Consider the following 13671-nt stretch of genomic DNA (forward strand, 5'->3'; position numbering starts at 1 on the left):
GATACAAGGTGGATTATCAAAAATACAGTGCCTTGCGAAAGTATTTGGCCCCCTTGAACTTTGCGACCTTTTGCCACATTTCAGGCTTCAAACATAAAGATATAAAACTGTCATTTTTTGTGAAGAATCAACAACAATTGGGACACAATCACGAAGTGGAATGAAATTTATTGGATATTTCGAACTTTGTTAACAAATAAAAAACTGAAAAATTGGGTGTGCAAAATTATTCAGCCCCTTTACTTTCAGTGCAGCAAACTCTCTCCAGACGTTCAGTGAGGATCTCTGAATGATCCAATGTTGACCTAAATGACTAATGATGATAAATAGAATCCACCTGTGTGTAATCAAGTCTCCGTATAAATGCACCTGCACTGTGATAGTCTCAGAGGTCCGTTTAAAGCGCAGAGAGCATCATGAAGAACAAGGAACACACCAGGCAGGTCTGAGATACTGTTGTGGAGAAGTTTAAAGCGGGATTTGGATACAAAAAGATTTCCCAAGCTTTAAACATCCCAAGGAGCACTGTGCAAGCGATAATATTAAAATGGGAGGAGTATCAGACCACTGCAAATCTAGGAAGACCTGGCCGTCCCTCTAAACTTTCAGCTCATACAAGGAGAAGACTGATCAGAGATGCAGCCAAGAGGCCCATGATCACTCTGGAGATCTACAGCTGAGGTGGGAGACTCTGTCCATAGGACAACAATCATTCGTATACTGCACAAATCTGGCCTTTATGGACGAGTGACAAGAAGAAAGCCATTTCTTAAAGATATCCATAAAAAGTGTAGTTTAAAGTTTGCCACAAGCCACCTGGGAGACACCAAACATGTGGAAGAAATGTTCAGAAAAAATGGTTGTTGGGCGCTTCTGACCAGGCAAGAAAGAAAGGAGTCCACCACTGTAGGAGGGGCGCAGGGGATGCTCCAAATTCTTGTTTCGGGACTGTCCCAAATGGCTGGATACGAGGCAGCACCGACAGGAAAACTCAGAAGAATCCGCTGGCAGAAGTGAAGAGAAAGACAGGCGCCACTGTAGTTAGCCAGAAAAGTTTATTGCACAATATACATAATAACTTACACATAGGTAAGCTTCAGTCCGTATGGCAGCGTCTCCAGCGCACAATCCGGCCGTCCACCGGCCCGGAGGTGACGTCACAGGAAGCTGGTCAAAGAACTTGGTTACACCGGAAGCCGCAAGTGGAACGCAGGCTCCCGGAAATGACGCAACGCGTTTCGGAGCATGCACACTCGGCTCCTTCCTCAAGCGTAAATGACTGCCACCTGGTGCCAGGTTTAAATACAGCAGTCTACGATCAATTAACATGGAAATCAAGGCGAGGGGCGGCGCAATACTCTGCAGGACCAGCTACACCGCCAGCACTTCTGGAGAGTACGCACAATACTTTTGGATAATACAATGGATTTCATACTGGGGCTTATTCATGTACAACAGCTTTAAACAAACAATATACACTAAAAATGTTAAAACGTCCTCAACGATAGATGCATTGGAACATGACTAACACGCCACAAAACTAGGAGGGGAAATAAAATTAATTATATATACACATATGTCTCTCTGTACCTAGGTACAAAGGAAAAAAGGCTTACCTTATAAATAAGGGAAACCATAGGCTCCGAGGATCATGTACTCCCAAAAGGAATTCATTTTCCATGATCCATAGTACATTTTAAAAACACATAAGCACATAAATGTGCCGGATAGCTAAAAGACAAAAGACAAGATTCTAAGAACTGTAAAAATACTGTAAAAATACTTTAAAATACATACACATATATATGCATGTGTATACACACGCACATATATATATATGTATGTACCCATATGGTACCTACAAAAGGGAATAACTAGGAAGGAAAAAGTGATAAGGAATAAGGGGGGGGGGGGAGAAGGGGGAGGGGGGAAAAGAAGGAAAAAGGGAGGGAGGGGGAATAAAAAGAGGGGGGAGAGGGGGGAGGGGGGGAGGGGGGCTGGGAGGGAAAAGAAAAAGGGGAGGGGAGGAGGGGGAGGGAAAAAGAGAAATTAGAGTAATAAAAATGCACTGACTCACAAAATAGTATTAATATCTAGCTCCTCGTTCAGTCCCCCGGGAGCTAGAACATTCAGGGCGTATATCCAGTAAGTTTCCCTACTGCACAGACGCCTGAACCTCTCGGCCTCAGAGGTACCTTTTGGAATCGCCTCAATTACCCAGACATATAATCCCTCAGTAGACTTTTTATGGCGTTGAAGGAAGTGCCTGGGGACGCTATGGTGGTCTTTACCCTCCTGAATATAGCGTCGGTGCTGACCGAACCGTGCTCTGAAAGTCCGTATGGTCCTGCCAACATAGTGCAGGCCACACGGACATACCAGGCAATATACCACGAATTCAGACGAACAGGTGTGGAATTCATTAATTCCACACCTGTTGCCTCCAATCACGAAGTCCTTCTATCCATGCTTAACATATTGGCATGTCAAGCATTGTATTTTACGACACTGGTACATACCAGTGACGTTAACAAAGGTCAGGGACGGGGAAGCATATTTTTTGGATTTGAGTTTACTAGGTGCGATTTTTGTTTTTATGTTGGGGGCCTTTCTATATGAGAAACGGGGTTTGTCCGGAAGTACTGCTTTTAGATGAGGATCTTGGAGTAAGAGTGGCCAATGTTTCTTTACCACTCGCTCCATTTGTCGGTGGTGATTATGGAATTGAGTTGTAAATCTCATCTGTGTGTCATCAGACCCAGTCTTAGTACACTTAACGGTCTGTGGCGCTATATATTGGGTGAACGCCTGCTCAACAATGGTATCTGGGTACCCTTTTTCCAGAAATTTTTGTTTGAGGGCCGTGCCTTGCACTTTATAGTCCGAGGTCTTAGTGCAATTATGTCTAAGTCTACAGAATTGGCTTTTCGGGATATTGTCTAACCAACGGGGATGGTGACAACTCTGGTAATGCAGCAGGGAATTGCCTGCAGTTGGTTTTATATAGTTCTTGGCCAGTATTTGCTGGTTATCATGGTGAAGGTCCAGATCAAGGAAAGCCAAATGGTCAGGATCAATCACAGAGGTGAACTTCAGTCCCATATCGTTGTTGTTACAGTGGGAAACGAAGTTCAAAACCTCTGCGGCCTCTCCATCACAAATGATGACGATATCGTCAATATATCGTCCGAAAAACACTATATGTGGAGTGTAGTGGTTATTATTCAACACATATCGAGTTTCCCAATGTCCCATGGTGAGATTGGCATACGATGGAGCGAAATTGGCTCCCATCGCCGTGCCCGTGATCTGTAGATAGTAGTCGTCGTTGAACAAAAAGTAGTTATGTGAAAGACAAAACAGAGTGGCTTGCATTATGAAGTCAGCCTGTTTGGGGTGAATAGTGTCATCCTGACTGAGATAGAACTCTAGGGCCCTCATGCCAACTGCATGTGGGATAGATGTGTACAGAGATTGTACATCTAACGAGACCCACAAATATGTCGGCTCCCATGTATACGGAGTAAGGAGCTCTAACAAATGTATGCCATCCCTGATGTAGGAGGGGAGCTCTTGGACTATAGGCTGTAAGAATATATCGATATACTGCGAGAAGCCACTTGTGATGTTATCCATCGCAGCAACAATAGGCCTACCGGGGGGATTAGTTGTGCACTTATGCACTTTAGGTAAGTGATAAAAATATGGAGTATGAAAATAATCCCTAAAAAGAAAAGACATCTCGGTTTTTGAGATGATACCATTCCTCAAGGCAGTAGTAGCTAAAATCTTTGCCTCAACTGTGTATTCGGGTAGTGGATCTTTATTGAGTTTCATGTATGTGTTACCATCGGATAGTAGCCGATTGGCCTCATTCACATAATCACTTTTATTCTGTACGACGACACTACCGCCTTTGTCCGCAGGCTTAATGATAATATTAGTATTGGACATTAATGTTTAAGGGCCACATTCTCCACCTTACTTAAATTGCAACCATATTTGCCATTATTACTTTTCTTAGCTTTTTTGCACATATCTAAGAGGTCAGAATATACAATGCGGTAAAAAGTTTCTATACACGGGCCTTTGGAGTGTGTAGGGTAGAAATTGGACTTAGGTTTTAATTGCGTATGCCTCATGGGGGGGGAACTGGGAAGATGCTGAGTAAGTAAAAATTCCTCAACATCAATCTCACTCTGTCCCTCCCAGGGTGCATTACCTTCCATATACAACTCCTCTAACATGGCTAAAGCTACTTCCGTATCTACACTAGATGACTGGTCTGATAACTGGGTGCTCAAGACACACTCAGTATCATTGTATGTAGGCGCCTTAGCTGATTTTAAAGAAAAATGTCTCTTTAACGTCAGGTTGTGAATAAATTTGTTCAAATCCTTAAATATTTGAAACGGATTGGGTTTGGTAGTAGGGGCAAAGGTGAGGCCACGGCTAAGTATAGCCCGATCATTGGCGGTGAGTTCACAAGTAGATAAATTAAAGATCCTCACTGTTGGCATCTCATTTTCCTGACTCGGGCATTTTGATCTATTTCCTCTTCCCCTATGTCCTCTGCGCCGTGTTTTCTTTTCTTTAGACGCTTGGGGTCCACTACCCGAATACACAGTTGAGGCAAAGATTTTAGCTACTACTGCCTTGAGGAATGGTATCATCTCAAAAACCGAGATGTCTTTTCTTTTTAGGGATTATTTTCATACTCCATATTTTTATCACTTACCTAAAGTGCATAAGTGCACAACTAATCCCCCCGGTAGGCCTATTGTTGCTGCGATGGATAGCATCACAAGTGGCTTCTCGCAGTATATCGATATATTCTTACAGCCTATAGTCCAAGAGCTCCCCTCCTACATCAGGGATGGCATACATTTATTAGAGCTCCTTACTCCGTATACATGGGAGCCAACATATTTGTGGGTCTCGTTAGATGTACAATCTCTGTACACATCTATCCCACATGCAGTTGGCATGAGGGCCCTAGAGTTCTATCTCAGTCAGGATGACACTATTCACCCCAAACAGGCTGACTTCATAATGCAAGCCACTCTGTTTTGTCTTTCACATAACTACTTTTTGTTCAATGACGACTACTATCTACAGATCACGGGCACGGCGATGGGAGCCAATTTCGCTCCATCGTATGCCATCGTATGCCGTATGGGACATTGGGAAACTCGATATGTGTTGAATAATAACCCCTACACTCCACATATAGTGTTTTTCGGACGATATATTGACGATATCGTCATCATTTGGGATGGAGAGGCCGCAGAGGTTTTGAACTTCGTTTCCCACTGTAACAACAACGATATGGGACTGAAGTTCACCTCTGTGATTGATCCTGACTATTTGGCTTTCCTTGATCTGGACCTTCACCATGATAACCAGCAAATACTGGCCAAGAACTATATAAAACCAACTGCAGGCAATTCCCTGCTGCATTACCAGAGTTGTCACCATCCCCGTTGGTTAGACAATATCCCGAAAAGCCAATTCTGTAGACTTAGACATAATTGCACTAAGTCCTCGGACTATAAAGTGCAAGGCACGGCCCTCAAACAAAAATTTCTGGAAAAAGGGTACCCAGATACCATTGTTGAGCAGGCGTTCACCCAATATATAGCGCCACAGACCGTTAAGTGTACTAAGACTGGGTCTGATGGCACGCAGATGAGATTTACAACTCAATTCCATAATCACCACCGACAAATGGAGCGAGTGGTAAAGAAACATTGGCCACTCTTACTCCAAGATCCTCATCTAAAAGCAGTACTTCCGGACAAACCCCGTTTCTCATATAGAAAGGCCCCCAACATAAAAACAAAAATCGCACCTAGTAAACTCAAATCCAAAAAATATGCTTCCCCGTCCCTGACCTTTTTTAACGTCACTGGTATGTACCAGTGTCGTAAAATACAAAGCTTGACATGCCAATATGTTAAGCATGGACAGAAGGACTTCGTGATTGGAGGCAACAGGTATGGAATTAATGAATTCCACACCTGTTCGTCTGAATTCGTGGTATATTGCCTGGTATGTCCGTGTGGCCTGCACTATGTTGGCAGGACCATACGGACTCTCAGAGCACGGTTCAGTCAGCACCGACGCTATATTCAGGAGGGTAAAGACCACCATAGCGTCCCCAGGCACTTCCTTCAACACCATAATAAGTCTACTGAGGGATTATATGTCTGGGTAATTGAGGCGATTCCAAAAGGTACCTCTGAGGCTGAGAGGTTCAGGCGTCTGTGCAGTAGGGAAACTTACTGGATATACGCCCTGAATGTTCTAGCTCCCGGGGGACTGAACGAGGAGCTAGATATTAATACTATTTTGTGAGTCAGTGCATTTTTATTACTCTAATTTCTCTTTTTCCCTCCCCCTCCTCCCCTCCCCTTTTTCTTTTCCCTCCCTCCCCCCTCCCCCCCCCTCTTTTTATTCCCCCTCCCTCCCTTTTTCCTTCTTTTCCCCCCTCCCCCTTCTTTCCCCCCCCCTTATTCCTTATCATTTTTTCCTTCCTAGTTATTCCCTTTTGTAGGTACCATATGGGTACATACATATATATATATGTGCGTGTGTATACACATGCATATATATGTGTATGTATTTTAAAGTATTTTTACAGTTCTTAGAATCTTGTCTTTTGTCTTTTAGCTATCCGGCACATTTATGTGCTTATATATTTTTATAATGTACTATGGATCATGGAAAATGAATTCCTTTTGGGAGTACATGATCCTCGGAGCCTATGGTTTCCCTTATTTATAAGGTAAGCCTTTTTTCCTTTGTACCTAGGTACAGAGAGACATATGTGTATATATATTTAATTGTATTTCCCCTCCTAGTTTTGTGGCGTGTTAGTCATGTTCCAATGCATCTATCGTTGAGGACGTTTTAACATTTTTAGTGTATATTGTTTGTTTAAAGCTGTTGTACATGAATAAGCCCCAGTATGAAATCCATTGTATTATCCAAAAGTATTGTGCGTACTCTCCAGAAGTGCTGGCGGTGTAGCTGGTCCTGCAGAGTATTGCGCCGCCCCTCGTCTTGATTTCCATGTTAATTGATCGTAGACTGCTGTATTTAAACCTGGCACCAGGTGGCAGTCATTTACGCTTGAGGAAGGAGCCGAGTGCGCATGCTCCGAAACGCGTTGCGTCATTTCCAGGAGCCTGCGTTCCACTTGCGGCTTCCGGTGTAACCAAGTTCTTTGACCAGCTTCCTGTGACGTCACCTCCGGGCCGGTGGACGGCCGGATTGTGCGCTGGAGACGCTGCCATACGGACTGAAGCTTACCTATGTGTAAGTTATTATGTATATTGTGCAATAAACTTTTCTGGCTAACTACAGTGGCGCCTGTCTTTCTCTTCAAACATGTGGAAGAAGGTGCTCTGGTCGGATGAAACCAAAATCAAACTTTTTGGCAACAATGCAAAATGTTATGTTTGGCGTAAAAGCAACACAGCTCATCACGCTGAACACACCATCCCCACTGTCAAACATGGTGGTGGCAGCATCATGGTTTGGGCCTGCTTTTATTCAGCAGGGACAGGGAAGATGGTTAAAATTGATGGGAAGATGGATGGAGCCAAATACAGGACCATTCTGGAAGAAAACCTGATGGATTCTGCAAAAGACCTGAGACTGTGACGGAGATTTGTCTTCCAACAAGACAATGATCCAAAACATAACGCAAAATCTACAATGGAATGGTTCACAAATAAACATATCCAGGTGTTAGAATGGCCAAGTCAAAGTCCAGACCTGAATCCAATCGAGAATCTGTGGAAAGAACTGAAAACTGCTGTTCACAAACGCTCTCCATCCAACCTCACTGAGCTCGAGCTGTTTTGCAAGGAGGAATGGGCAAAAATTTCAGTCTCTCAATGTGCAAAACTGATAGAGACATACCCCAAGCCACTTACAGCTGTAATCGCAGCAAAAGGTGGCGCTACAAAGTATTAACTTAAAGGCGCTGAATAATTTTGCAGGCCCAATTTTTCAGTTCTTTATTTGTTAAAGAAGTTTGAAATATCCAATAAATTTTGTTCCACTTCATGATTGTTTCCCACTTGTTGTTGATTCTTCACAAAAAATTACAGTTTTATATCTTTATGTTTGAAGCCTGAAATGTGGCAAAAGGTCGCAAAGTTCAAGGGGGCCGAATACTTTCGCAAGGCACTGTATAATAAAATACATACACCCGAATTGGAAGCTTTCTGCTTTGCCATCCCCAACACCCTATACCAGTCTTTCCCAACCCTTCCAACACTGAGGAACCCTTAAAAAAAACACTTTCGGGTTCCCGGGAACCGCTGATAAAAATCACTATATCTACAACTCATGATACATCGGTGTGTTGGTCAGTGGGAAGAATGGTCCTTACACTGGTGGTCATTGTGAAGAATTATCTCCTTCCAGATGGCTAAAATGATGAATGGTGCCAGTGGGAACTTGTCTTGAGAGGCAGAAATTGCCAGTTGCTCAAGGAACCCCTACCAACCTTTGGAGGAACCCTAGGGTTCCACATAACCCTGGTGGAGAAACCCTGCCCTATAAATATAAACACACATGCTTGGGAATTTTATACTGCGACACCAGAGGCAAAAAATGGCATCTCTCTGTTTTATAATATACTCCAAAAACAAACAACAATTGGGAAAAAAAAAACCTCCACCGATGCTGTTACGGGAAACCAACCTTGGCAGGAACATTACCTTCCAACAATGGTCGGTCACATTCCGATCCACTCATATAGCATCACACTGCCCAAACCATTGGGCTCTAACACTAAAAATAGTGGCAAGATGGTATAGAACCCCACAACAAATAGTAAAATTCTCCCCCTCGTACTCTCCCATTTGTTGGAGGAAATGCAGGCAACCAGCTAACATCTACCATGTATTCTGGACCTGTAAAAGTCTCACAAGTTACTGGAGGAAGATTGTTCAGATCCTCTCAGAGACTACTGGTATATTATCATCCCCAGACCCAGCACTAGAAATCCTACACATTGGCATCGAAAAATATCCTAACTCCTTCCTCTCAGAGACTACTGGTATATTATCATCCCCAGACCTAGCACTGGAAATCCTACACATTGGCATCGAAAAATATCCTAACTCCTTCCTCTCAGAGACTACTGGTATATTATCATCCCCAGACCTAGCACTGGAAATCCTACACATTGGCATTGAAAAATATCCTAACTCCTTCCTCTCAGAGACTACTGGTATATTATCATCCCCAGACCCAGCACTAAAAATCCTACACATTGGCATCGAAAAATATCCTAACTCCTTCCTCTCAGAGACTACTGGTATATTATCATCCCCAGACCTAGCACTGGAAATCCTACATATTGGCATCGAAAAATATCCTAGCACTGGAAATCCTACACATTGGCATCGAAAAATATCCTAACTCCTTCCTCTCAAAGACTTCTGGTATATTATCATCCCCAGACCCAGCACTGGAAATCCTACACATTGGCATCGAAAAATATTCTAACTCCTTTAGAACAATCATAATCCATATATTACCAGCGGCCAAACTGGTCATAACCAAACACTGGAAGGAGGACGTGACACCAAACCCATCCAAAGTGGTCTCTCAGGTTAAACCTTAACTACTGTACCATTAGGAAAAGGATGTTGGCTTCCAGGAAGGCATCCTGTATTCTCTTTGATAAGAACTGGAAGGCATGGGTGGATGGGTACACCTGAACTTACTGGAATAAAATGTTAAACTGATGATAGGCTAAACTAGACGAATTTGTAATAAGTTATACTGAACGAATATATGTAACTACAAGATTATCTCTTCATATTCATGTCCTTCTCTACAAACACTTTGTATGTTGCTTTTATTAATTGTTACTGTTAAAAAAAAAAAAATGTACTATTTAAAAAAAAATAAATAAATAAAATCAAATTATATATATATAGTCACCAGGAGTGACCACTGGGCTTCACACCCCTGCCGCATGTTCCTGGCTCCTAGTCTTAGGCTCACACAACCTTAACTTACAGTTTTTGCGTCATGCCACAGGTATGAATTGCCCCTTTCTTGGTGCACATTTTTGGACATAGGCATGATTTGTGTATAACATGTCCCATATACAATGTATTCTGGTGTTTTAATTTTGATTTGTGTATTAGTAGTAATGATGAGTTTGGCATTCTCCCTGAAGAAGCCACACCCCGGCGAAACCGGTCAGCATCAAGTGCAGACAGGAGTTTTAGCCATGTTTACTTCCTGATGTAAAAACTTCCTGATTTAAAAGCTTCCTGATGTAAAAACTCACTCTTTTTTCATTTGTCTCGATGTGTTTTTTAGGATTGAACCAATAACATTTTTTGGATTTTATGTACTTTTATTGTCATATTTATGAATATTTTTTGATACTTTAGTCCTAGAATTGTCCCTTTTCATTTTTCTTCATTTATGGGGATGTTGGTGCTATAACTACTTGATCACTGGTTCCCTTCACAAGTTTCCCCAAAAAAGGTAGTTGAATTCAATAGAAGTAATAATATTGTGTGCTTTTCCAAGGTATATTTATGTATTGATTCAAATGGATCATCAAAAACAAAATCCAATAAAATAAATAAAGCTTTTTTTTTTTTCTACTTGTTTTTTTGTCCCTTAATGTGCAAATGCATTTAATTAATCATGGAAGACCTTACGATCTATCAAAAAATTATATATATATATATATATATATATATATGTGTACTTCATTTGTATTTTATGTATTTATGTAATATAATGATGGATGATGAAAAATACGATAAAATAAATCAAATCAAATAACGTATATGTTTTTTTTTTAAATTTTATTCTTTTTATTTTTTACTTGTTTTCTCCCCTTTAAATGCAAATGCATTTAATAAATATTGGAGGACTTTATGAACTAACAAAAAAATAAATAAATGCTTCAGTTGTAATTTCATGTTTTCAAAAAATGCTGGAACTCACAGTTGGCTTCCAATAGTGAGACTGCTGCACAAAGAAGGTAGTTGAATACAATTAGGCTTGTGACGGTATCAGATTTTCATGCTGCGATTAATTGATTAAGGTTTTGCCACGGTATACGGTATTATCACGGTATTCTATTATTAAATTTAAATTATTACATTTCTACCTCACTTCAATTTCATTGCTGAATTTAGGGGCTTTGGTTCACTTATGCACATTATTATATAGTCAGTCAGTACAGACTCTGTGAACCAGGCCTAAAATAGGTCATCAAGCAGTGTCTGGCCTAACTGGTGATAACTGGTTCTGGCGCTCGGCTCCGATCCGATGGCCTGGTCATTAAGAGGGCAAATCCTTGTGGTCAAGAAGTGGTTAAACCTGAAGGAGGTGTTGTTTATAAATTACTTTACTATTGCTTTAGGCCTGGTTCACATGTATGCGGGTTGGTGGTTCACATGTATGCGGGTTGGCGGTTCACATGTATGCGGGTTGGTGGTTCACATGTATGCGGGTTGGCGGTTCACATGTATGCGGGTTGGTGGCCCACATTTGCACAGGCATAGCAGCCCATTGATTTGAACGGGCTGCTATGCCTGTGCAAATGTGGGCCCCCAACCCGCATACATGTGAACCAGGCCTAAAGCAATAGTAAAGTCATTAATAGATAAAAACACCGGTCCTCCTGCAGGTTTAACCAATTAATGACTTTACTATTGCTTTAGGCCTGGTTCACATGTATGCGGGTTGGGGGCCCACATTTGCACAGGCATAGCAGCCCATTGATGTGAATGGGCTTGAGCTGCTATGCCTGCGTTTTCAGCTGAAAAAAGGTGCATGCAGAATTTAAAAAAATGCAGTGGCCATGAAATCCATCCTTCTTTTGCACCATGCGACTTACCTGCCTTTGCTGCACACGCAAACTGTTTTTAAATGCCGTGCCCACGTATACAAAAAATGCAGAAAGCTTGCCAGAGCAGGAACTGCAGGTTAGTCGCATGGTGCAAAAGCAGGATGGATTTCAAGGCCACTGAATTTTAAAAAAATGCTGCATGCACCTTTTTTCTGCGGAAAATGAGGGCATAGCAGCCCGTTCAAATCAATGGGCTGCTATGCCTGTGCAAATGTGGGCCGCCAACCCGCATACATGTGAACCGCCAACCCGCATACATGTGAACCGCCAACCCTCATACATGTGAACCACCAACCCGCATACATGTGAACCAGGCCTAAAGCAATAGTAAAGCAATTTATAAACAACACCTCCTTCAGGTTTAACCACTTCTTGACCACAAGGATTTGCCCTCTTAATGACCAGGCCATCGGATCGGAGCCGAGCGCCAGGACCAGTTATCACCAGTTAGGCCAGACACTGCTTGATGACCTATTTTAGGCCTGGTTCACAGAGTCTGTACTGACTGACTATATAATAATGTGCATAAGTGAACCAAAGCCCCTAAATTCAGCAATGAAATTGAAGTGAGGTGGAAATTTAATAATTTAAATTTAATAATAGAATACCGTGATAATACCGTATACCGTGGCAAAACCTTAATCAATTAATCGCAGCATGAAAATCTGATACCGTCACAAGCCTAGTTCTAAGTACTTTTCTAGCAAAAAAAAAACAGATTTTAACTTGCAAGCAACAAGTGTCAGAAAAAGGTCCAGTCTTTAAGCGGTTAAACTTCCTTTCTCCCTGGCAGAGGGAAGGAAAAGATACAATGTAATCATTTTTGTTTATAGTTACTGGGAGACTTAATGCTGAAAGGCGTTAGCTGTGTGAGTGAATGAGTCATCCAGCTCACTGAAATGTATCAATTCACAAGTCAGACCCAGGAGCAGAGAAACTCTGTATTTTAAAAATGCCACAATAACAATACCGTGGCTATGCAATACCGCGATATATCGAATTACCGAAAACCGGCATATGTCTAAATACAATACTACAAAACTCAATATAAGTAATAATATTGTGCACTATCCCAAGTTATATTCATGTATTGATTCAAATGGATCGTCAAAAACAAAATACAAAGAAAAAATAAAGCTTTTTTTTTGCTATTTTCTACTTGTCTTTTTTGTCCCTTAATGTGCAAATGCATTTAATTAATCATGGAAGACCTTACGATCTATCAAAAAATTATATATATATATATATATGTACTTCATTTGTCATTTGTATTTTATGTATTGATGTAATGCAATTATGGATGATCACAAATACGGTAAAATAAATCAAATCAAATAAGGTATATATTTTTTTTCATTTTATTCTTTTTATTTTTTACTTGTTTTCTCCCCTTTAAATGCAAATGCATTTAATAAATATTGGAGGACTTTATGAACTAACAAAAAAATAAATAAATGCTTCAGTTGTAATTTCATGTATTCAAAAAATGCTGGAACTCACAGTTGGCTTCCAATAGTGAGACTGCTGCACAAAGAAGGTAGTTGAATACTACAAAAACTACAAAACTCAATAGAAGTAATAATATTGTGCGCTATCCCAAGTTATATTCATGTATTGATGCAAATGGTTTGTCAAAAATAAAATACAATAAAATAAATAAAGATTTATTTTTTTTTTTTTTATATTTTCTACTTGTTTTTTGTTTTTTTTTCCTTAATGTGCAAATGCATTTAATTATTCGTGGAAGATCTTATGATTTATCA

General features: G+C 40.9%; 1 protein-coding gene across 1 annotated transcript in view; it reads left to right on the forward strand.

Annotated features, from left to right (window-relative positions):
* Positions 1 to 4791: 4791 nt before the first annotated feature.
* Positions 4792 to 13671, forward strand: part of LOC309558468 (brain-specific serine protease 4-like) — a gene marked incomplete at both ends in the record, with an annotated part of 39740 nt that continues 30860 nt past the window's right edge. Inside the window, one exon of the mRNA XM_082261539.1 lies at positions 4792 to 5443. Within this exon, the coding sequence (XP_082117665.1) occupies positions 4792 to 5443 (652 nt within the window). The remainder of the gene's footprint in view (positions 5444 to 13671) is intronic.

Source organism: Pelophylax lessonae (genome assembly GCF_965119305.1).
Source record: "Pelophylax lessonae genome assembly, chromosome: 6".
NCBI lineage: Eukaryota > Metazoa > Chordata > Amphibia > Anura > Ranidae > Pelophylax > Pelophylax lessonae.